This window comes from Chrysochloris asiatica, unplaced genomic scaffold, assembly GCF_000296735.1.
Source record: "Chrysochloris asiatica unplaced genomic scaffold, ChrAsi1.0 scaffold00105, whole genome shotgun sequence".
In the NCBI taxonomy this organism is placed as follows: Eukaryota; Metazoa; Chordata; class Mammalia; order Afrosoricida; family Chrysochloridae; genus Chrysochloris; species Chrysochloris asiatica.
In genome coordinates, this window is record NW_006408623.1 from 10,360,947 (window position 1) to 10,386,002 (window position 25,056).

Below are 25,056 nucleotides of genomic sequence, written 5' to 3' on the forward strand. Positions count from 1 at the left end.
AGCACTAGAACTCCTGTGTAAGCCTAATGCTTTCAATAAAAGTTTGTTTTCCCACGTGCGCCTGTTCCTTGTGCAGATCTGCAACCTGGCCGGAAAGACCCCTGCGGGGAGGGCGGGGAGGTCCTGGCGTCCGGACTCTGGGGAAGGTTAATGCAAGGTGAAAATGTCTTCAAGCCCGTGGGAGGGGGGAGCGCGGGGGGCGGGCGGAGAATGGCTAAAGCTGGGTCTATCCAATGTGGTTGGTCTCTGGAGGGAAGGGCGACATACAGCAGGCCCTAGGCTACTAGATGGGGGTCTCAGCGTTCCGGGTTAATACTATCCCGCGGGAACCTCGCGAAAGCAGAAGCTGGATCTGCTAGTGGGGAGGAGCCTGGAGAAGTAAGTGGGTGGTTCAGTTGGCCTAGGTCTTCCCAAAGCCCTCACCTCGACCAAGACAAAAGTGTTACCGGAGATAACCGGGGCTAAGTCCGGCCTTAGAACTGCCGGAGCATCCTCAAACTCAGAGTTCCGGGCCCCTGGGGAGGCTTGGGGCGGGATATGGAGATTTCCGAAATGGCTCCTTGGGAATGGAGGGATTGCATCTACATAATAATAATCTCAGTAGTAGAGTGCTCGTCACTGCTTTACGAATAATGGCCCACCCTGAGACTGAACTTCAGGTCTCCCCCCTCCCTCAAGTCCAATGGGCAGAGAGGACTCAGATGAGAGTAACCGAATCCAGAAATCCGCAGGTCGGAGTGCTGCCCACATTTTTAACGCTAACCGATAGGGCTCCAGCTAGCTGTGGGGTCTCCCAGGACTCGGACTAAAAATAATAAAGTTCTAAGCAGACGTACCTGGCAGCCTGTGCGTAGACATGCGTTTCATTGGACTTTCAAAGGCTGACTGTTTTTTAGATTGCTATGCCTTTCTTCTGAGGTGCCTCTCGATGACTCAAACATCCGACCTTCCAGTTACCAGCCGAATGCTTAGTGTTTGCACCAGGCACCAGAACTCGTTTATCTGCCTGAAGTAGCACTTTTCTTGCACCAGCCTCTCTCACTGTGCTATTATCTTTTATATAAAGTCTTACTAATAAACGTTTTGATATTTTGAATATTTCCATATCCTTGCTGACCCAGAGAGCTCTCGGGGGGGGGGGGGGCGCTAAATGCAGCTTCTGGGGTGTATTTGAAGTGTCCTGTTTAATCTTGGACATGGATTCGAACTTTGGGCATGCGAGATGGGGCCTTCCTGCCCGAAACCATCCTGCAGCCTGTCAGCTGGTAGGATTTCCCGTTTTCTTAGACCAACCCCTGTCCCCTCCTCCATCCCCGGGACCTGGAGGATTCGTTCAGGTTGGGAGGGTGGAGGTGTGGTCTGATGGGGTCAAAGGTAGGGCTGGTTCCTGTGGCTTCCCTTCCACAAGAGCCTGGGCCTGCAGGCACCCAAACAAGTCATCTCAGGGGTCCCTGTGGTCCAGTCTGAGACTCTACCACATCCTACTCTCCCTTACGAATCCAAGACCCTCCAGCCCACCAAGCCGCTTCTTCCTTGTCTGTCCAGCTGGGCTGGGGTCCTCCCCACATTTCCTACCCCTACAAAACCCAAACTCAGATTAAGTTAGGAAGGCCTGGAACCAAGAGTGGAGACATGGGAGAAGAAATGTGAGGGAAACAGGGCCGAGGGGCCTGGCCTAGGGTGGGAGCCCCGATGGTGACCCACCTCACAGAGGTTACCGGGCTCAGGCAAGGCCTCCTGGAAGCATCTGGAAGGAAGGAGGGCGGGACCCCTGGAAGTACAGATTTGTGTGGAAAGTTTGGCTTCAGAATTGTGTTGAGGGCAGGGGTTTGCCTCCAAATCTTGAACAGATATCTGCAGACCCAGGTAGCCTCTGTAGGTGCTGGCACCCAGTAGGGTCAGGGCTCTGTGGAGCCTCAAGCATGTGTGAAATTCAGTCACCAGGATGTACTGACAAGCAGCTGTCAGCATTTTGTAGGAGGAGTTGTTGTTGTTAAGTACCCCATGGAGTCGGTCCCCACTCATAGTGACCCTCCAAAGGGTTTCCGAGGCTGTAAATCTTTATGGGAGCAGACCACCTCATCTGTCTCCTGCAGAAACGCTGGTAGTTTCGAACTGCCTACCTTTAGGCTAGCAGCCCCATTCGTAACCATTACGCCAACAGAGAAGGGGAGGGGCTGTAATCCCAGAACACTGCTGGGAGGATGCTCAGGGTCCTCAGGGCAGACTGGGGTGGGACCTTTGGGCAGATTTTAAACCCTGGACTGTAAACACTGGACAACAAGATTGGCGGTTCAAACGCACCAGTTGCTCCTGGTAAACCTTATACATGGTCACTATGAGTCAGCACTTAACCGTAACAAATTCAGGGCAGGGTGCAGGTTGCCTAGAGAGCCTGAGCTGGGAATGACAACGCTGAAAAGACCCTAAAGGAAAAATGAAAAGTACTAAATCCAAGTTTCACAAAGACTGTAATGTTACTATCATTTCGTAAGTTAAGAACACAAAGGGCAAACATTTCCAACAAGGGTTCCTTTAACGGGTGCATGTTTTCTGCACACTGGGCGATCATGGGAGGTATTGTCCCCAGAAGGCGCCTTGGAGGCATAGCGGTTAAAGCGCTTGACTACTAACCGAGAAGTTTGCAGTTCAAACCTACTAGCTGCTCCTCGAAGCAAGCTGTGACATTCGGCGCCCACAGTGATTCCTGTCTTGAAAACCCTCAGAGGCCGTTCTCTGTCACACCGGGTCGCTGTGAGTCGGAATCCACATTCTACGACAGTGGGTTTGGTTTACGACCTCCGGAGCCTTCGAGCCCTCCATAACATCCTCCCTAGCCTGCCGTAGACCTCCTGCCAAAGCAGTGACACCGAGGGCCGAGGACTTCCGACCGATTCCCTGCAGGCTCCGGGGGCAGGCTCCCAGATCTGCTTCTCTTCCCCCCTCCCTGGTCCCACGAGCCTTTGCCAGCGGTGGGCACAGAAGAGCTGTTGGTGCCCAACGAAGCTGGTGCCGGCGCGCCGGACAACAAGGTCACTGAACCAGTGTTGCCCTCGTCGGGGAGCGACAGACGCGCTCCGACAAGGAAACGCCCGGCATAGGCTGGGGGCACCAACGGGCCTCGAGAAGCCGGTGAGCGGTAGGACGGGAGGAATTGGGGCGCCTACCGCGCTGGGCCCCGTTGGTTGCGTCGTCGCCTCTCCGGGGCGGACACGTTCCTTAGGCCACTGCGGCGCTTGGAACGGGGACGCAGTTCCAAGTGAAACAGCCGTTGGTGGTAGGGTGGGATGACGCACAGGGGCGTCCGAAACCTCACAAGTATTCTCACGGTCTGCGCTAACTGCCCCACCTGGCCGCGCTGGCGTGGTGAGTCCGGAGGCGACGCCAATGGCCCCGTGTCAGCTCCAGTGGAGGGGCCCGTCGGCGCGATTTGGCGCCGAGGAAGGGCCGTCTCCAGCTGGACAGCCGACGAGCGGACAGCGCTGGGCATGCTCATCCCAACTGAAACGTTCGTCGTCTCTTCTCCACCAGTAGGGGGCTGGAGAAGCAAACCTGCGGCCCACCACTGCAGAGCCCCCCATCGGGCTATCGGGGCTGGGCTGGCGGGGTGGGAGGCGGCCACTCTACACCTCCTCTGAGCTAGGGCAGATGAAAGGAGGTAACAGGCGCTCCACTGGCCGCCGCTGCCCCGCCCTCCCCCAGACATCTTGGAGCCGAGGAATGTGTGAACTGCCCCTTTTGTACTTTTCAATGAAGGCAATTAGGCGCTACTTATCTAGGGGATTTGCAGCCTCCAGGGCAAACCTGCGCTTCTCCCGCCTCCCCCACCCAGTTTATAAACTCAGCCCGGCCCTCCTCGGCCCCAGGCTGATCTTGTGCCCTCCGGCCTATGTGTCTAGCCTCCTTCGCATTTTCTGTGACCCCCTGACCCATCCCAGGTGGATTCTGTACCCAGCCGGACTCTACCATCCTGCCCTTTTCGGATCCTCAGTGTGGCCTGTCTGACCATCTTCCGTTATTCTGTGTGACTCTTTGGCTTTCTGGAGGCCCTCTACTGGTCTCCTGACCCTCAGTGTAGCCTCTGCCCAGCGGCCATGCCTCCCTCCTCCAACTTGCTTGAGGGCCACAAGCCGAGATCCAGCTTCAGCTCCGTGGACTGGCTCTCCCAAAGCAGCTGCTCCGGACCAACTCACACCTCCAGGTCCACCGAAGTCACTGGGAGGGGTCTAACTGCCCCCACCTGGGCGTCCAACGGAGAGGAGCCCCCTCAGAACGTGGCCATCCGCCGGGCTAAGACCTCAGATCTGCCTGTGCAAGGGACACTTATGGCTGGTAGGTCTTGAAGGGGAGGGCCCTTCCCGGATTGGTTTGGGAGTTGAGGTTCTCGGAAGGCCAGGTAGGCATGCACACACCTCGACCTCTAGGGCACCTCTTACAGGGCTCCAGTGAGGGCCCTTGGGAGTTAATGCTTCCTCCGTCCCCACCCACTCCAGTGATGTTGACCCTGCTGTCCATGGTCATGCCGGTGTCGGTATTACAGCACCCGAGAGCAGCTTGTCTCCCAGGACTCTGTGTCCAGCACAGTGCTTCTATCCTCTGTGTGTGTGTGGATTTCAAGTTCCAGTGAGCTCTAGAGCCCCATGTCACTGGGGAAGAATGTGAGTCCAGGCCAGTACCTAAGGGGTCATCCTTGTCCTCTACGATGATTTGAGCTCATTTCTTAGTTGACCCTGCATCCATCCTGCCATTTTCAGAGAGGTCAGTGGGGAGCTGCTCCTGGAGGCTGGACCTGGCTTCTCCGCCAAATTTATCTAACTCTAACCCTTTGTCCAGTCAGTTTGTCTGCTAATCCATTGGGATCTGGTTCATTACCTTTAGGGTTAAAGTCCAACCTGGTCTATTGTGGGGTTGGTAGCTATGCATCTCTATAAGTTTGAGTGATTCTCTTGAAATAATTTTATACTTGCGTGAGGTGAAATATTGAATTCCAACCCCCTACCACCACCAGTAACACCCTCTCCTTAAATAAGCCAGCCAGTTACCCACTGTCAGAATCCTTTCCCATAGCTGCTCCAACTTTTTTTTTTTGCTTCCAGAACAGTGAGCATTAGAATCTGCTTCCCCCAGAACAGCCAATTGACACACTTTGATCAGACTTGTGTTGTGTGTTGACCTTGTGGATAGTGGATACTCTTCCTGTAATTGCACGGAACCACTTGTTGGGAGCTTAGACCTGTCCTCCATGTCTTAATCTTAAAGATTTAGAAAGCAGAGGCTTGCAAGGTGTGGGGTTAGCGGGTGCTAACCTTGGCACTTGAATAAATCTAAATGTGAACAAGCCCATGTGAAGGCTGGTCACCTCTCTGTTCTCTAAGACCCCCAAGTCTTTACAAGGACACTCCTCCCAAAACCCCTCCTACTATCCCATCTCTTCAACTTCTGGTTTCTTGGCTGCAGGCAAAAGAAACTGCTTTCTGGAGGGGTTTGGGTGAGGATGGCTGGTCCCAGGGAGCATTGTTGTTGTTAAGTACCAGAGAGTTGGTTCCGAGTCATAGTGACCCTGCACAGGGTTTCCGAGGCTGTAAATCTTTATGGGAGCAGAAAGCTTCATCTTTCTCCCGTGGAACAGCTGGTAGTTTCGAACTGCCAACCCCGAGGTTATCAGCCCAATTCGTAGCCACTACGCTGTTGGGTGGTAGGATAGTAACAGGACTGCTAGGCTTGGCCAGACCACTCCTCCCCTCAAAAGGCACCTGTTGGGTGTCCTCTGGACCCCTTTCACCCTTGAGCCCAGACTGAACAGGAGATTGGATGGTGGAGTGAGGGGTTGGGGGGCGGGGGTCTGCTTCAGGACACTAGGTCTGTCTATCTGACTAAGTAACCCTGAAGCTCAGAGTATGTGTCCAGGTGAGTGGACTCTCAACCCCTTCCTCCCCCAGGACTAAGCAAGGAGCCAGACCCCTGCCGGGCCCCCCGGGTGCGCACAGCCTTTACCGCAGCACAGGTCAGGACCCTGGAGAGTGCCTTCCAGCTTCACCAGTACCTGGGCCCCCAGGAGCGGAAGAAACTGGCCAAAGAGATGTGTCTCACAGAGGTGCAGGTGAGTGGACCCCTAGGTGTGTCAACTCAGAGCGAGGGCACAGGTGGACTGGGGCTGTCTGTTCTCACATCTACTTGGTTTGTTCTCACAGATAAAAACCTGGTTTCAGAATCGAAGAATGAGACATAAACGCCAAATGCAAGACTCACAACTCAGTGCTCCCTTCGTAGGACCCCTCTACACACCCCTGACCATGTGTCCACCATCTCCTGTCCTGGGCAGTGGCCTGCAGCTGCTCTACCCTGGCGCACTCCTGCCCGCACCCCAGGCTCTGGTCTTACCTCCTGCCGCCTTCTGGGGCTCCTGCCCCATGGAGCAAGCTGTGTTGTCCTCAGCATGGGATGTCTGCAGCAGACAGCCTCTGGCATGCTTTCTCCCTGAACTGGAGGATCAGGTGTATTCACTGGCCTCCTCCAGGGGGCCCTGGGGCCTGTGTGCTCTCCCTGAGAATCGGGCTGCCTTTTGTGGAGAGTGGAAGCCCAGAAAGCTCCAATGGGGGCAGGTGGACGTTGCTGCCCCTGCCCAGGAGGTATGTGCAAAGCCCCCCATTGCCTGGGAGAGACGTTAGCTATCCACGTCATCCAGGCTGCAGCGGGCACTCTGGGCATTTTGTCCTCACGCTGACACACCTCAAGATCCTCAGAGTTTTCCAGTGGGTCTGTTTAGGGAGTAAACAAAGCCCGGAATGAACATGTTATGTGTGTGGGGTTTTATATAGTAAAGGGATAATTTATTCAATAAAAGGTATTGGAAAAAGTGGGTACTTTTGTAAGGGAGCCACGTCTGGAAACGAAGGAAACACTAGGTGCCCTCCGGAAAGTTAAAGCTTGGTGTAGCAGACATGTCTGCCTCGTGCCCTAGAGGCCTGCTTGTGCTGGAAATGGTGCTTGATCCCTCCTCAAGACCCTGCTAGTCTGCATTTCCCTGCAGGTGGACCCGATGCCCTCCCTCCCAGGAGGCCTCCAAGCTCTACAACAAAATGGGTACAGGTGTGGGAGCCTTCCTACAGACAGTCTAGATGTGTTGACAAGTATGGCCAATGTAGTCGGCGCCTGACGGAACTGGCATCTGCAAACCGGGCATGGACACCTCTTGTCCACAAGGCACACTGGGGGGTCAGCCCAAATGAATCTGGTGAGGAAGCCAGCGGGGTGTCCCCTTAAGCCTAGTACCACTTGTTGCTGACCAGATCTCCCACCAGAAATAAAGGTGTGATTCTTTTTGAAGGTTTATTTCCACCAGACTTCTGTGTGTTAGAAGTGGTATACCAAGTGTGTGAGTTTATAATACAATGTTGAGGTGCCGAGTGGGGCTTCCGGGGGGCCTCGGTCACTGGCTGGATGATTGGTTATCTAGGTGTCCATGGGGTTTGCAGCTGCCCGCTACATCACTGGTGATGACTGGGCAAGGCTATAGCTGAAGTGTTTTCCATCTGAGCTCTTGGTCCCTGTCCACAGAAGCTGCACCCTATTTAAGGTCCCTGCCAGCTCAGTGACTGCTTTGGGCCTTACATGATAGATGACCACTGGAATGGAAACTGGTCCGAGAGGAGACAATTCTAGGCTTTGAGTAAGAGGTTCAGTCAGTCCACGCACACTGCCTTTCTGGGAGAAGGTTTGAGTGGGTGGGTGGCAGACCCTCTTCAGGCGCCATTTGGGGGGAACCAGTTGTTGGGTGTTGAGCTCACAGACAGATGTCCATTCTCCTGGGAACTGTCTGGTCAATATTCCAAGTGTCCATTAACCATCAGGCAGCTCTCTCTGTTGGGACAGGACTGGAAGGCACTGGTTTCCCCCAGCCCTTCGCAGGCCACCAATGAACTCCCCCGCCCTACCCCTAAGTAGAGTGGAAATGAACAAACATGAGTACGGTGCCTACACTTCCCAACAGCTCCTGTAGACCAGCAGCTCAGCCTCCCTGCGTCTTACAACCAGGGGTGGGGGGTGGGGGGGTCCCTGGGAGCTGGACGCTGGATGTAGCGTCTGGACCTCTGCTAACCACTGTGCCTGGCACCGAATCAGCAAGATTCTCATCCCTTGTCCTCGGGTTATTTGCAGATCACCAGGTATAAGGTGGGAAGGAATGCCCAATACCCTTAACTCCTGGACTCTACCCTCCCCAACCTTGTCCTCTTTCCCTCTCCAGCTCCCTGGCTGGGATTTACTGGCAGCTGCTTATGTCTGGATGCTCATGTGGCCAGGTGGGACCCCACTAAACAACCCAGGGTCTGGACAGTCACCACCCCACTTGTCTTATTGGTTGAATTGTATGTCCCCCCCCAGAAAATCCTACCTCCTGTGGAGTCCTGGTGTGGTGCTGTGGGCTAATGCGGCAAATTATAAAGTCAATTGAACTGCAAGGTTGGTGGTTCAAGCTCACCAGCTGCTCCTAAAGGGTCGCTATGAGTTGGAATCGACTCAATGGCACTTAACAACCACATGCCTATAGGGAGGAGCTCTGGTAGTATAGTGGTTACTAATTGGGCTGCTAACCTCAAGGTCAGCTAGAAACTACCAGCTGTTGTGCAGGAGAAAAATTAGGCGTTCTGCTCCCGTAAAGATTTGCAGCTTCAGAAACCTTGTACAGGACCACTGTGAATCAGAACCAACTCCACACACACCACCACCATCACCATGCCTGTAGGAATCCTGGTGTGGGGCCATAGGATAAGCATTTGACCTCAAGGTCTGTTTGAAGTGCAAGATCAGCGGCTCAAGCTCACCTGGTGCTCCTTGGAAATCCCGAGTCAGAACTGTTTCTACAGCACATAATAACAACAACGCCTACAGTTGGACTCCTGGTGTGATGCTGTGTGTTAATGCACTGGACTGCAAAGTCAGTTTTAACCAAAAGGTCAGTGGTTCAAGCTTACCAGCCACTCCTTGGAAATCCTATACAGGGTTGCTGTGGATCAGAACCCACTTGATGGCATTTAACAACATTCCTATAGTTATAATCCCACTGGTGTGCTTCTTTGTCATGTTGATGAGGCAGGGTTAGTTTAGGGTGGTTTTGAGTCAATGTCTTCAGATATTTATAAAAGGAGCATGTTAAGCAGAGGTGTGGAAGACCCCCAAGGAAAAGGCCATTCCCTCCAGCCATCAGGGAAAGAGCCCTCCCCTAGAGCCGGTGACTGGAATTCTAGTCTCTGAAACAGAAAGCTTGTAAATGGAGAAAATTGTTAGAGCCACCCATAGGCTATTCAAAGGGCAGTAGCAATGGGCTTCAGCGGAAACATTTTGAAGATGGCACCGGGACTAGGCAGTGTTTTGTTCTGTGTACATTGAGTCCCTATGAGTTGGAACTACCAACAGTGAACAAAGTTACCATCACTTCTCTGCCCAAGGAGCTTCCTATCCAACCCCACAGTGAGGTCATGAAGCTGCTGCGGGCCATGGACACATGACCCAGTGATGGGGCACGGAAGTGATGCCGTGGGGCCTCACCTGGCCCAGGAGCTGTACCTGCAGCTGCTGTTGGCCACGTGACCACCAGGTAAGCTGGAGACACCCTTCTGCTCTCTTATCTGTCCGTGCCCGGAGTCGGAGCAGCACCACAGCCCGCTACCAGCAGCGCCTTCATTGGTGCTAATTGAGACTTCAGTTTCTGATGGGGAGTTTGCGTCTAGAACAGCAGGGTGGACTGTGTAGGTCGGGGTGTCCCACATGGTCTACGCTCTGACCCAGCAGCCCCCAGCCCCCACCACTCAACCTGGCCCATCTCCCTGCCCTACCCCCTACCCCCCACAGGGAGGCCTCATGACCCTTTGAAAGAGACTATCAGATGAGATTAGGGGAGAGACAGCCTGGCCAAGCCCGACGGGTGGGCTGCTGATAAAGGGCGCCTATTGGCAAAGCGCTAATGACTCCATTTGTTTCCCGGGCAGTTCCTAGAAGAGCCGGAGGAGGGTGAGGAGGAGGGTGGTGCTGCTGGCCAGGCCACTGAGGCTGAGCTTGGTGGGGGCAGGTGTCTCCCTGACTCTTCTTGTTTCCTGGGACGAAGTAACAGCCCACCACGCATTGCAGCAGCTGGCTGCTTCACAAGGGCTGCCACTGCCGTGTTTCTACTCCAGTGGGTTCAAGACTCAGCTCCCACTTTACCAGCAGCTTGGGTCAATCTGAGAGGTCCCAGCCCCGGGACCAACAGGTGGAGAGGCCGGGGCTGAGAAACTCCTCACCTAGACCCTTCCCAGGCACTGTACCTGGACTCCAAGAGTGGCCGAGGGCCCCAATGTGTCTCTCACCCCATCCCATGACCTGTTCCTCAGAAAGGGGTGGGGAATCGGGAAACTATTGTTTTCCCTTCGTGTTTGTGAGTCCTGAATTTAGGACCTCCCCCACCCCCCCAGCTAATTGGCTAGCCCAGTGTGTCCTGCCCTTATCGATGCTAAGGAAAGAATGCCACCAGCAGCCTTCTGCATTTATTCATCTTCATCAAGGCGATGGCACACAATGAGAAAGTTTAAATAAAATTTGCTTTATTGACACTAATGATTAGAAAATCAGTACATGCTCATAATTATAAAATTACACAAAAGGCTGTTGAGGACTCGGCTCTGCTTACTGGTCCCCTCCACGCACTCCTGTGCAAAGAGGCTCATGCACGAGCCCAGTTTGTGTCCTGGAAAGGAAATTTCCAGAGAAAAGTCACCTTCCCCACCCTCGCGCCCCCTCCCCAGGCATCCCCGTTCCTGCATCTTCCATCGCCCACCAGGCCCCCACCCCGACTCCATTCCACAGCATTGCAGGGGTTGGACCGGGCGGACCCCTCTGCAGCGCGCCACTCCCGCGATGTGGGTTCTGCAGTGTCCCAGAGGAACCCTCTTTTCCCACAAGGTTGATCCCTTCGGGCCCAGAAAGGAAGCTTGGAAGGCCCTCGGCCAACCGCGGGGAGGAGAACGGCGAGGTCAGTGGGCAGGGTCTCGGGTCTCTGGAGTCGGAGCGAGGAGGACCCCGTCGCCCCATTTTCCCATGCTCTATACCTCTTTAGGCCACATCCTCAAAGAAGTATATGCATAGGAAAAAGGTACGACGAGCCGGTTCTGCGAGAAGTTGTCGGGGGGACAGACGTGTCGCCGCTGCCGCCGGAGTCAGTGCATCCTGTGGGATAAGGAGGGGCGGGGAAGGGGTGGCCGGTCACCCCGCCAGGCGGGGAAGCAGCCGGCCTCGCCTTACCGGGTGTAGCCCCCAGCGGGTCCTGGGCGGCAGAGTCGATCGAAGCGGGAGAAAGCTCACTGCCGTCGCCGCCGCCGCGCTCTGCCTGCTGCCGCCCAGCGCGCACCCTTTTATGCGCTGAGAAGACCTTGGCGATCCCGCACGCGGCAGCGGTCACATGCGGTCATCCGCGGTCTAGTGCCAAGGGCCCCGTCCCACCCCCGCACCTGCGAGATTGAGACACAAAGCCTGCTCAGACGAGGCTCGGGGCGGGCGGGGCAGAGCCGGGGTGCCTGGGATCCTGGTGGGGCGGCCTGGCCCGGTACCTCCCGACACTTATCTCCCGAAGAGCCTCTGCTTGCGTCAGGGGCCCGGAACACGCCGCAGGGAGAAGATCGCGTCCTGGGAGGGGCCTCTCCAGCCCTGAAAGCCGAGATAGCGGCGCCTCCGGCAACTCCCTCAGCCTCAAACCGTGGCTACCACCCTACTCCCCAGCCCCCTGCCCGATTCTGCCAGGTACCCAGGCCAAGAGGCCTCCACATCCCAAGCACTCCGCACACTACCCCCCCTCCACCGCAGGACCTCTGAGTCCTGGCCCCTGGGTCACTGGTCTGCAGTATGAACCCAGACAGGCCTTCCTGGGTTACAGGGCCCCAGATGGGGAGGAGTGACAGGGACTTTGGTGTTGGAGGGTTAGAAGGTTGGGCCAGGCCTGGGAAGAGGGCTCCTGGGGTCTGCAGACCAAGACCAAGGGCCCCACGTGCAGACAGAGACACAGTTCTGTGGTTCCTTGGTGTTTGGTGAGCCCTGTAGGGGTGTGGGAGTTGCTGGGACACTGTGGGTGAGCTTCCACCCCTGGGCCCATCATTCGCACCCTTCTGGTCTCCCACTGCCGTCCTGAGGCCAAGCATCAAGACCTGGAGTGGCCGGCAATACGGGTGGGCCTCTGCCCTCTGTCAAGTGCTGTGGAGTCAATTCTGACCCATCGGATCCTGTAAAGGTTTCCAAGGCGCAGCTGGTGAGCTTGAACCGCCTTCCTTAGAGTTCAAACACTTTGCAGTCTGGGGCATTAACCCACAGTGCCACCCCAGGATTAGTGGGTAGATTATCGCAATTGCCGGAGCTCCCTAGTGTAGGGGTGCACCTGAGAGCCTGCCCTGCCCATTCCAGGGAGCTTCAGGGTCCATCTTACAGGAAAGGAGGATAAGGCTCAAAGAAGGACCCTGCAAGGAAGGAGCCAGGCCACCCCTCCCCACTCCAGAGGCCCTGTGATCCCAGAAAGGGGTCCATGTTGTTAAGTATCATTCTGACTCATAGCGACCCTGTATAGGGTTTCCAAGGTGAGGCTGGTGACTTCGAACCACCGACCAGTAGTTCAAACCAACCTTTCAGTCCAGTGCATTATACTGGATGATCCAAATCCCTGAACCTAAAGAGAGAGGGCCCAGAACCAGAGGTCCAGGGACCTGGTGCTTATGGCCTCAGCAGAGGACCCCCCCCCAACCAGACTCTGTCGTTCTTCAGAGCCTCCCCCCTTCCCACAGACCCAAGGCTTGGAAGTAGCCAGATCCTGACTGGACTCGGTGGCACGTCTTCAAGGTCAGGGTCAGAGGGCAGGAGGGCTGAAGTGACCTAGACACCAGCCAACCAGGGGCACTGTGGCCAGTGCAGTTAGACTGGCAGGGTGCCAGGCAGACAGGACACCCCATGTGGGCTCACAGTCCAGGGAGGGCAGAAAGTGGGTCAGTCCACTTTACAGAGAGGGGAAGCCGAGGCCCAGGAGGCTCCCCAAGATGAGGGTTCATTCCTTTGTTCATCTTCATCCCTTTAACACTGGACCCTCGCTCCCCAGAAACCATCGCTTGGGATGTTGTTGTTAAGTGCTGATACATTGGTTCCAACTCAGAGCGACCCTGTATAGGGTTTCCAAGGAGTAGCTGGTGGGTTTGAACCACTGAGCTTGTGTTTATCAATCCTGTGCTTATCCTACAGTGCCACACCATGACTCCAGCACTTGAGGTTGTTGTTGCTGTTCTGTGCCGTGGAGTCGGTTCCGACTCATAGCGACCCTGTACAGGATTTCCGACGCTGTAAATCTTTACGGGAGCAGAAAACCTCATCTTTCTCCCACAGAACAGCTGATAGTTTCGAACTGCTGACCTGAAGGTTAGCAGCCCAATTTGTAACCACTATGCTACCAGAGCTTGGGGTACTGCCCACCAATCCCCAGCCGACCCTCACAGGAAGCCGTCATTTCCCTCAGCCACCCTTTTTAAAGCTGCCCCCTCCTAAGGCTATCCTGAGTCTCTTAGCTTGACCTTGGGCCTACCCCCACCCAGTTCATAGTCTTCATTCTGCATCTGTGGAGGAAGGGGAGGGACAAACCGATGGAGACAGAGCCTGAGAGAAGGTCTGGCTGATCCTAACCCATCACCACATGGTTCACTCTGTTTTAAGCTTCTGTTTTCCTTAGGATAATGCCTGCTACTTGTAAAGCAATTTATAAGCTCAGAGGTGGAAAGATACGGATCCCGAGGTGGGGGCGGCTTATGAGGCCAAAGGGGGGCTTCCTCATATTCCTGGAAACCCCTCCTGGGCACGGGCTCCCTTGCAAACACCCAGCAGTACTGAATGTGCAAAGTTTCCATGTGGCTGCTCCTTGGCCTCATCCGGGAGGTTTGAGGAGACCCCCCCCTTCCACACTTCCTGGGTGGTGGAAGTTGCAGTTGGAGTGCCGTGGACAGCTGGCCATAAGACCACCAATCATGGTGTGTGTCCAGGCCTAGGGAGCCGCAGTGCCTGGTAAATTCTGGGATGAGGTGGGGCGGGGGCTCCTTCAGGAGAAGGCCCTAAGCCCACTGTGCTCCGGGAGACTCAGCCCCTCCTTAGGTTTGTTTTCTGGTTAGTGGCAGGGAGACCTGAAGGAGGCGGGGACAGAGGCAGTAGGGACCACACTCAGGACCACCACCCGCCCTGCACACCGGGACCAAAGGGCTGGATGCAGAGTGGGACATTCAGACACAAAGCCCATGTGGGGTCATCCTACACGGAGTTGGGGTTCAGTGCTTGGACCCCCTCATACTAGTGGGGCTGAGGATGACTACAGGAGACAAATGCCAAGGTTCTGGTCAGGCAGGATGCCCCCCTCCAAGGCAGAAAGTGCCCTTGTAAGCCCTGTTTGGCACCAGGCCTGGTGGAGGCCGGGAGGCGGCGATAAGGGGTGGCCTTCAGGCTGGCCTGCTTGCTCCATTCCCGGGGTGGGGGTGGCCGCTGGGCAGCAGTCTCAGTGACTAGCGCAGTTCCGGCCCAGAAAACAGCCCACCATTAACTTCATCAGTGAGGGTGGCCGCTGGGCAGCAGTCTCAGTGACCCAGCCAGGGGAACATCGCTCACTGTCAGCTGTGCTGGACACTGTCCCAGCCTCAGTTTCCCCATCTGTGAAAGGAAGCAAGCATTAGGAAGGTCACCCTCTGGAGACGGGACTGTCTTGTGACCGACTGGTCACTCAGTCCTGGGTGCTGACCCAGAACTTGGGCAGCAATGTTCACACTCTGAGCACCCTAGAGGTCATCCACAGTGAGTTCCTTCAGACCAAGGACCTTCTCAGCAAAAACAGAACTGCCCATCACCTCAGCTCAGGCAGGAATGCTAAGGTCATTCTGAGCAAGTTTCCAACAAGCATGAGCGTTCACATGGCATCCAGAGAGCAGGCTCAGCCCCGGGACTGGACTGAGCAGTGTTTACACGTGTGTGCATTTGTCAAAAACCCCCACAGTGTGTCCTGAAGCCTGTTCATTTTACAGCCGGTAACATTTCACTTAATAAGAATTATAAAACAACATAATGCAACGTAACACAGGGTTACACACGGTGGGATGGTGGCAGGCAGGACGCTAAGCTGTAAGGGCCGTCACACGGAGCACATACGGAGCCACCAGGTAAAACATTCATCATCACAATAATTTCCTAGTGGAGTGTGATTCATGAAACAGTCCCTCCGTACTGCTTGTGGAATGTCGTGCTAAGATATGCTCCTAGTTTTTCTAAATATCACATGTAACGAGGAACCCTGAATTCATTTGCTGAGCCTGGGCATGGTTGCTCAGACAGTGAGGACTGAAAACCAGGTGTGGGCCCCTCGTGGGGAAGGGGTGGGCATCAGCAGGATTTGGGGAGAGGCTGCTGGGGGTTTGGCCAGTGTGACCATGGCTAGGCTCCTGTGGCCTGGCTGCCCCACAGAACACCCCTGGGGTCTGGTCCTGGGGTGTCCAGTGTCTGGGCCTGGGAGTGCTGAGACCAGCTGTGGGTGCCGGCAGGCTTGGCCAGCCCTCAGCCCAGCTGGAGGAGGGAGGTAAGGAGTAAAGCCTTGGCCCCACAGCCCCATCCTGCGCCTCCGCCTCTGAGTCAGGCTTCTCAAGGCTGCCTGTGACTCCCTCCCTGGAGATAAGCGCATCTTCTTGATATTTTCTTTCTCTTCATAAACCCGCCTGCCCGCCTGCGCGGATTGGGATGATCGGGCCCTGGGAAAGTCCTCTCCCGCCAAGGCCACCACCGTGCTGCCTCTCACCCTTGACATTCCCAGTTGTCCTGGAGGAACTGAGGCCATTTTGTCCACTACTGGCCCTGCAGTCCGACTTGCCTGTGGAGGACCCCACACCCCCACACATGCACACAGTCTATCTCCCTCTCCTGTGTCCCTCCCCAGGCCTCATCAAGGGCCCCTGCCTTTATGGGGAGGGGGTCTTTTTCCCTTGGAGGCCCTTGCTGGTAGCAGCAGGGGATGGGGTGGGGGGTTCTGGAGATGGCTGTACTCCCCTCAGGCCAGCCCAGGCCTCCAAGTTCAAGACAGGCACTGTGAGCTCCCTTGGCAGGGGTCTGCAGAAGTCAGCCAGGAATTGTGGGAACCCTGGTCCCAGTCCCAGAGAAGGGGTAGGTTAGGGCCTCCAGGGAGCAAAGTTCAGCCAGAGTCATAAGCCATTCTCCAGCTGGGGGGTCCAGGAGATCCCACCCCACTAGTCTGTTAAGGCCTCATGAGAACCCCTGGAGGCTTATGGGACCGTCCCAGCTTCAGCCTGCACCCAGCTGGCTAGGCCGCTGCCCAAGGATGACTGGACAGTGTGGAGGCTGCAGCCCAGTAGCAGGGAGACTGGGCCCTGCTTTCCTGCTGCAGGCTCAGCCTTGGGCAAGTGACTTTTCCGTGGGTCCTGGGGTGGGGGGAAGGGGAGGGCTGCAAAGGCCGTTCTAGGCCAGGAAGTAGCATGGGCAGGCTTGGAGGTGGCGGGGCCTGGAAGTCTGGGTGTGTAGAGTTCCTCTGGGGAAGAGAGGGAGGGCAGTCATCAACATCTCACACAAGGGCTGGGAGGCGGGTGTCTGGAGCTCTGGAGCAGGGGAGAGGGCAGGACTGGCGGCTGTGAGAGGTGGCCAGGACCTGGTATGGGACTCAGCCGGGCAGCTGCCATGCTGGGGGACCATGAGATGAGCAAGCTTAGGAAGTCTTCGTCAGGGGGTGGGGATGGAGACCCTCACAGGGCCCTGGGCCGCAGGCATCTGACCACACACACAGTGCAGGGCTTGTCCAGGAATGTCACAGCCGCCGCTCCTCCCGACAGCCTGTCCTGCTGACACCCTAGCTTGTAGCACCTTCATCCCCCCTCAAACCTCCCGGTCCATCATCCTTGGCCTTTCACCTGCCCTGCGCTTGAAAACCACAAGAGACGCAGAGAGGATCTGATTGTTCCCCTGGGCAGCCAGTTACACAATGGTGGGGTTAGGGGCAGACTTAGGCCCCTGAGAACAGGTGGAGGAAGGGAGGGCGTACGGGTATGGATGGAGTGGTCTGGAGGACGACCCCCAGTCGAGGCTACCCTGCCAGGTGCTCTGAACTGTGAGTAGGTGGAGCGAGGACAGCAGTGTGTGGTATCCAAGAGCCCTACTCACATACTTGAAGGCGCTTTTATCTTCTGATATATTTTTCAGGGTCTCTGAATGGCCTGGGTGCACAGAGGAAAGGAATGAGCCAGTTGGCCAGCCTGCTAGGGGCTTGCCCTCTTTTCTGTAGGTGCTTCTGCGATTACGTCAGCACTTTTTCACGGGGGTCCCGAGAGCAAGGCACTGAGCTGATGCTGGACTACGGTGGGTTGGCAGTCTTGAGAATGGTTAGATAGCCCCTCCGTGATGGCAGACCCCAACTTTCCCACAATGAGCAAGTGCTACAAATGGTTGTTTCCAGAACAAGCAGTCAACAGTCGGGTCCCAAGGGTTCCCAGCTATCCTCCCAGATGCAGGCCCAGGCTGCTGGCTCCTAACAATGCCACTGAACCCAAGAACCTGCCTCGCCTTGGAGGAGACAGCTCAGAACAATGGGGAGTAACCCACACAGCACCCACCCCGAGAGAGTCCCATGAAGGGGCACCGACTCTGGGGCAGTGACCCACAAAGGAGTAAAGTCAATTGGTAGGAGGCGGGCACACGTGGAGCTGCCCCTCAGCTGTACTGAGGGGTACACAGTTTGGGGGTACCTGGTTCTGCAGAGGGCACTTTGAATTTAACACAGAATATGCCCCAGGTCCCCAACAAGAATCAGCTGGGTGGGGACCAGGAGCCACCCACCTGATTGTCCCCTGCCTCTGCCGTTCCTCCCTCTCACCCATGGCTGTGAGTAGGAGCCTGCCAACTCCTCTAAGCAGGGACCACTGACCCCATCCTCTCCTACAGCACCACTCCCCACCCAGCACCTCTCCGGAACCCCTCTGAACAGGGACCAGGCCAAGGCGCCCCAGAACCAGCCCATGGGACAAGGGTTCCTGTTGCTCCCCTAGTTTGATGACCTGTCATTTCACTAGCAGCTTTGCCAGGGCCCAGGTGAAAGCTGTTCAAACCTCTGGCCCAAAGCCACGCTGTGTTCCAGGTGACTTTTTAAAGTCAATCTGATGTTAGTCCATAGTGGGGTCTGATTACAGGTGCCCGTTTGTTTTTACACCCTTTTTGCTGCCTAGGGAGTCCTGGTACGGCGCTGGGGGTTAAGCTGGACTGTAAAGGTCTCACATTTAAATGTGCTTTTAAAACTCTTACAAAATATTAAGCTGGGCAGAAGTATCCATTTCCACCTCCCCTGGGGGCCTCCTGCTGCCTCCCGCCCCACAGAGGGGAGCAGCCCCATTTCCGTGGGTGGAGTGTTCAGCTCTGTAACAACTGCATTGTTTGCTGGAAAACAGATCTCCCTTCGGTGTTTCAGGGCTGTGTGTGCTCCGTTCTTCCCGCAGTCTCCGCCTCCAGATGCCTGCGGGTCGGCCCCCACCTTCCTCTGCTCACTCCTGTGTTCTCCGCTCTCTCCATCACTGGACGGCAAGGAGCATGGGCAGGCTGGGGGAGGGGGGGCTTAAACGTTTGTTGATGTTGTTATTAGGTGCCATCCAGTCAGTACCGACTCATAGCGACCCTATGCACAGCAGAAACCCTGCCCAGTCCTGGACCAACCTCACTACTGTTGCCACACTTGAGCCCATTGATGCTTCCACTGTGCCGATCCATCTCATTGGGGGTCTTCCTCTTTTTCTCCTACCCTCCACCTTACCAAACATGATATCCTTCTCCAGCGCCTGGTTCCTCCTGACAATATATCCAAAGTATGAGAGACGGAAGTTTGGCCATCCTGGCTTCCGAGGAGAACTCTGGCTGCACATCTCTGAATGTTTGTGGAAGGTCCTTAAGAAAAAAAAGTTCCACCTGTCTGTCCAAGTACTGCCCCCAAAACAAAAACAAAATCCCCGAGACCCCCTGCTGTGATTTTATTTCAACTGCTAGTGCCCCTGTAGGACTGAGGAGAACGCCCCTAAGGTTCCCCAAACTGTAAATCTCTGCAGCCCAGTCCTCAACCACTGCTCCATCCAAGATGATGGTGTTTACAACTTCACAGTGTTGAGGATCTTTAAAGAATGAGCCGAAGAAAAACACCGACAAAAGCCCCAAATGTATTACCATCGAAGCAATTCCAACTCAGAGAGACCCCGCATAAGGTTTTTCTTAGGCTGTATATGGGAGCAGAAAGGAGCTCTGGTAGCGTAGTGGTTACGAATCGGGCTGCGAACCTTAAGGTCAGCGGTTCGAAACTACCAGCCGCTCCGCGGGAAAAAGATGAGGCTTTCTACTCCCGTAAAGCTTCCTTTTTCTCTCGTAGAGTAACTGGTGGGTTTGAACTGCCAACCTTGAGGTTAGCAGTCCGGTGCTTATCCTAGAGCTGTACGAGAGATTCGGGCCAGGATGGCGTCATTTTAGAACTGGCCACGTGGGGTCGCCCTACACCTGGATGCGAGGACCATGGCGGACAGCTGGGCGGGAAGCGCTTGACTGGCAGATCTGCGGTCTCTGGTCAGGTTACCGCCCCAGCGCCTTGTTTTGCCCGTTTAACGATTGAAGAATGGCTGGGGAAGCCCAGAGCCCTTCAGGGTCCACTCCTGGGCCTCTAATTAATAGATAATATGTTACACTGAATAGGAAAAGGTATAATCATTCACTGTCCTCTCTGCCCAGGAGACAAGCTAAAATGCTAATCAGATTACTGAATGGGACCAATCCTGCCCAACCCAATCTCCGCTCGCCTCACCCCGGCCCGGGAGACAAACTATAATGTTAATCAGGTACCGAACTGGATCAATCACCCTGGATTCTCTCCTGTCCTCAACAGGTCTGCAATCTAGCCCAGCTCCGACTCTGACCCCATATAAACCCGTGTAGTCCTCCAGGGCTCAGAATCTGGAGAAATGAACTCCTCCGTGCCATCCTGTTTAATAAAATCTGCTTCACCTCTCCCAGTGGCCTCGGTTTCTTCGACATGGTACTCTCGAATCTAAAACTACTGTAACAACACCTTTTTTACCCTAACACTTGTTCCTCTTAAAAATGGTTTTTAAATTAGCAACTATTTAACATATCCAAGAAGATACGCTGAATATTTTAATGAGCAGCCTCCCCTCAACCTCTCCAGATAAAGAATCCCAAATTGGCAAGCATTTCTGTCTGTGCTTTAGACTGGGAAGGGCGCGCACTCTTTCCGGGTTTGAATTTCTAATGAATTTCCAGCGCGTCTTCACTAGGAATAGCCCTTGATATGGTAGAAAGGTCATCTGCTCCGTGAGAGACAAGTGGCAGCGGATGGTTTGGGTTTTGTATTGTCAGCAGTTCAGTCCCTTCCTGTCTGCTCTGAAGGCCCCCCCATGCTGTTACTTCTGGTATTTTCCTTATTATACATGAGGAGGCTTCAAAAAGCCCGTGGGAACAGTTTACTCTCTTTGAATTCCACTTTTCCACAAGCATTTTGAAGTCGCCTCACACAGCACAGAGGCATCATCTATGAATTGATTTCCTGGTGGTAGTGACGCTTGGGGACAGTTCAACGGTGCTCCATGTGGTTTCCAAGTCCAGTCTACACAGATTGCCAGATTTGTCCTTCAAGGAACCTTTGGGGGCATCTGAACCACTTAGGGACTCCTCTGACATGAAGGAGAACATTTAGAAAGCAACTAAGCAGGGAAATGGGGGTGTTCTCGTCACCGGACAAGCTGTATGGAGCCACCCATGGGTGGGTGGCTGTGTGTGGGTGTCAATGACATCAGGGCTCCCTATGGAGTGTGGTGATGACGGGGCACCTCTGTCCAGGCAGTATCAGCCCTTCACTGGGGGTCCCAAGCACCTAACAGAGGGGGGGCACCTTTCTGTACCCAGCTCTGTGATGAACTGAACTGTGTCCCCCAAAACACAACTCCAAGTCTTAACCCTGGTGCCTGTCAGCAGGATGTCTGGAAACAGATGTCACCTTACTGGAGGAGGATGGGGCCTGACTCACGATGCCTGGGGGCCTTGTAAGGTGAGGGACAGCTGCCCAGGAGAAACCATGAGGTGATGCAGTCACAACCAATGGACCTGCAGCCGTCCCCAGAAGCTGGGAGAGAGGCAGGGGACCCATTCTCCCTCATGACATGGAGACAACGGAGGTTTGTTCTATGTTGGTAAATTAGTGTGGTAATTAGTTACAGAGGACCCTCAGACACGCTTCCAGCACACTGCGGGGCAGTGCCTGTGAGGCCCTGGAGGGAGTTGCTATTCTGGGCTTGGGGTTTGAAGTGAAGGGTCTCCACTCAGCAGGGCAGGCTGTCCCGCATCTCTCTTCACATTGCCAACCCAGCTCCTGGTGGTGGGCAGCTAAGTTGGCAGATGTTTCAGAGGGAAGCAAGACCAAAGCCCTGATGGGTCATGGCCTCCTCTCCTTGTGACCTGAAGAGGAAGATAGGTGGGCCCTCCAGACAGGATCCCCAACACCTGTGGTGGTGATAGGAAAGCCACAGCTGGGTTTGTTTGTAATCTCCTCTACTGTCCTGGTGTCGTAATAACAACTGTCCTGGTGTGGCGCTGTGGGCTAATGCGCCAGGTTGCAAAGCCCTTTCAGCTGCAAGGTTGCCGGTTCAAGCTCACCAGCTGCTCCTCGGAAACCCTATACAGGGTCACTATGGGTTGGAACCAACTCAACGGTACTTAACAACAACAACTGTCCTTGGGCGTCCTGGTGTGGCGCTGTGGTCTGACTACAAAGTCGTTTGAACTGCAAGTGGTTCAAGCTCACCAGCTGCTCCTCGGAACCCCTATACATGGTCCCTATGGGTTGGAATTGACTCTTTGACCTCAGGGGGCCTACCCTATTGGTGCAGAGGACAGGGAGCAGATTTAAGACCTCTCCTCCACTCGGGAGACACTGCTTTCTCGTCAGAGACCCTTTCTCCATAGAGACCCCTCCACCTGAGAGTCCCTTCTCTTCAAGAGTCCCCTCCTAGAGAACCCCCTCTACATAGACACTTTCTCTTCAAAGACCCCCTCTTCAAAGACCCCCTCGTCTAATCAGAGACCCCTCCTCTCCTCAGAGACTCCGCCTTCAGCAGCAGGTCCTGGGGACCACAGGAGTAGGGGAGGCCATGATCTGATCCCTTAAATAGCTGGCACCCATCTGGCCATAGAGTGTTTGGGGGGCCCTCACTTAAGGGACCACAGGGCTGTTTCATCAGCAGAATGACCGCCCCATTCCTGTGGGGTCGACAGGCAGAGTGCCCCAGAGCCCCCAGGTATCACATGCAGCCCCTTTGGCAGGGTCCACACAAACCCTGCCTGCCTATGGTGGCACTGAGGATGGGCAGGTGGGCTTGGGGACTATAACGCTGGCTGTAGGACACAGACCACTAGAGAGGGGCCAGGAGTGAGCAGGGGAATTCCCTGAGAGGGGCCTGGCTTGGACTCTGACCGGCACTGGGACATGGTCACTCAGTCCCATGAGGGCAGACGTGTGTCCAGAGCTGGGCCCCCGCCATGCCCAGCCCCTCACAGCACTGTCCCTTCTAACCTCAAGAGGCCCTGCTCCAGCGGTGGGGTGGGGGAGAAGGAGGTTTGGCCCTGGACAGGGAGTCCAGTGTGCTCGGGCATCTTCACAAATAGCCCAGGCTGCTTCTAAAGAGCAGTTGCCGCTCCCTTGTTAAGGGGCAATGAGTCATGGCTTCTGAGAAGTGCTGTAGAAACAGGATATCTCAGTGACAAATCACTCCCGGTGGGGCAACGGCAGCTCTCCACTTCCTGCAGGGAGGGGGTTGGGGACCAGCCCACAGATGGGGCTCCAGGAAGACCAGCCCCACCTTTGACCACCTGGTATCCGCAGGAGTTGGGGAGCGTCCACACTCGGGGGGCCTCAGACAGAAGCTCCCCCAGGCAGCTGACCCAGAAACCTCTGTCCTTGTCCTGCCCACCACATTGCAGGTTAACACCCAGGGCAGATTACCCAATAAGCAAGGTACGCACAGGCTTACTTGTGTTTATTTTCTATAGTGAACAATTTCACATGTGGTGAGTAAGCACAAGTAAGGCCGTGTTCACTTTGTTTATTGGGGAATCTAACACTGCTGACCCCAGTCCTGAGCCAGGACCCTTGCCCAACCCCCACCCACCCCTTGTCTGAATGGGCCCCACCCCCAGGGACCCCCACTGTGGCAGCTCTGTCCCTCTGCCCGCCCGCCCACCTGTCCTGACCTGACGGGTGGCAAAGGCCCCACTAATTCCCCCCACCCCCCAGAAGGGCAGCTCCTTGCTCCTTCTAAGGGGAGGCTGGCTTCCTGTGTCCAGCACTCCCCTCCCTCAGGGCCTTGGCTGGGGGCCTTCCAGCCAATGGAACTCCAGGGCTCAGTGCAGGCCCATCAGGGCTTTGCCCTGCACCTCACCTGCACCTCACCTGCACGTCAGCTCCACAGAACATGACCCCAGGCACCTGTGGAATGTGAGCTGGCATCTGCTACTACAGGTTTGTTTGCCACCAACTTGTCCTCCTACCACATCTGTTTCGGAGTCCTGCCCAGGGAGGCACCGTCCCCAACTCCATCCTCAGCTCCACCAAGCGGCCCCCTCCTCTGCCCCCAAACCCGGTCACTGGGAGTCCAAAGGGTGCTCCCATGCCCCTCTGCTTGTATGTCCTCACCCAGGCCACCCCAAGTCCCCTTCACCAGCGAGTGCACGCGCACGCGCGCACACACACACACACACACATGTACTCTCGCACATAGCCTCTGCCCAGCACTGAGGCTTCAAGGGGCAAGTCCTCTGCTCCATCATGGAACCAGGCAGCCCTCACGTGTGTGCACACCTGCCGTACACTGTCTGCATGTGTGTGCTTGTGGGCAAGATCAGGGCATGAAGAGCTGGCATGGTGGCTCTGTTGCCAGCATTTATCAGCCAAGCCCTTCCCAGGTGTCTCCTCCTGTGGGAGCTGCAGTCTGGGGCTGGGGTCCCTCCGTGATTCAGGAAGCACGATCTCTGCTTCTCACACCAGGGGTCTGCAGGGCCAGGGCACTGACATCTGAAGATCCCAACGGGCAATCTGCACTTTGGGCCTGGACCCCAACACACACACACACCCCTTCAAGGCCTGGCCCCCCACATCCAGCAGGTTGGGGGTCCCCTTCGGGCTGTGTACACTGGAAACCTGGATGACAGCTGAGCGCCCCTCCCCCCCTCATGCTTCTCTCCAGCTCTGGACAAGGGCGGCTGCTGGGGCTGACGGAGCCGGGGCTCAGCAGGCCCCCTGGACAGTGAGTCTCAGCACTGCAGGCCCTCGGACCCTCAGCAGCTCTGAGCGGTCTGCAGGTGGTCGGGTCACCTGCTCTGCTCTTGAGTTGGGGTTGGGGGACTGTCCTGTCTGGAGGGTCCAGCCAGTACCTGCAGCCGGCCCAGACCCTCATTCAGCCTCATGCTGGACCACCTCCACCTGGCCCAATGTCCATTCACATCTCGAATCAAAGCCCGGACCTGGAGAGGACTTCTCCTAGAGGGGGGGCCCTGCTCCATCCTTCCACCGCCGGGTTCCTGGAGACGCCCCGAGTTTCCCTGGGAAGTCCTGCCCACCTCAGCTGGCTGAACACAGCAAACCCACAGACATGGCACAGTGGGATTTATTTGTTCACAAACATGTAACAGACAGACGTTTTCAGCTGTTGTGCACTAGATTCGGTCTCGGGTGGGCCCCCATTTGTGAAAATCCCTGCACTGGGCCCAGTGGAGCTCTGCACACAGACGTCCCTGCAATGTTCATGGGGGGTGGCTTCCTCCAGTCAGCTCAAGCTGGAGACCCCTCAGCGCCCCCGTTGCCCCCAGCACCCTGCTACTGAGCCTCCTGGTCGGACTGTCCTGCCAGCTCTTGGATCCTCAGGTCCTTCAGCTTCAACAGCTGCTCCAACCTTGCCACCTTCATCTGCAAAATCTTTAGCAACACACAATAGGAAA

The 25,056-nt window shown here is 55.7% G+C and overlaps 1 protein-coding gene across 1 annotated transcript; it reads left to right on the plus strand.

The window, feature by feature from the left end:
- The first annotated feature begins 4,094 nt into the window (after positions 1-4,094).
- Positions 4,095-24,334, plus strand: LOC102827797. The gene is made up of 13 exons (XM_006867486.1): positions 4,095-4,332; positions 5,940-6,100; positions 6,192-6,629; positions 9,987-10,056; positions 10,779-11,005; positions 11,090-11,188; positions 11,284-11,769; positions 15,493-15,604; positions 16,319-16,439; positions 17,312-17,385; positions 22,946-23,077; positions 23,423-23,518; positions 24,306-24,334. Exons 1-13 carry the CDS (start codon positions 4,095-4,097, stop codon positions 24,332-24,334), a joined length of 2,283 nt encoding a protein of 760 aa, XP_006867548.1.
- The last annotated feature ends 722 nt before the right edge of the window (positions 24,335-25,056 follow it).

What these genes read in the sequence shown, in the direction of transcription:
- LOC102827797 (XM_006867486.1), top strand. Translation starts at nt 4,095, where the DNA reads ATGCCTCCCTCCTCCAACTTGCTTGAGGGCCACAAGCCGAGATCCAGC. An exon ending in GCAAGGGACACTTATGGCTG is followed by an intron (nt 4,333 to 5,939) that starts GTAGGTCTTGAA and finishes TTCCTCCCCCAG; the next exon opens with GACTAAGCAAGGAGCCAGAC. An exon ending in GTGTCGCCGCTGCCGCCGGA is followed by an intron (nt 11,189 to 11,283) that starts GTCAGTGCATCC and finishes TACCGGGTGTAG; the next exon opens with CCCCCAGCGGGTCCTGGGCG.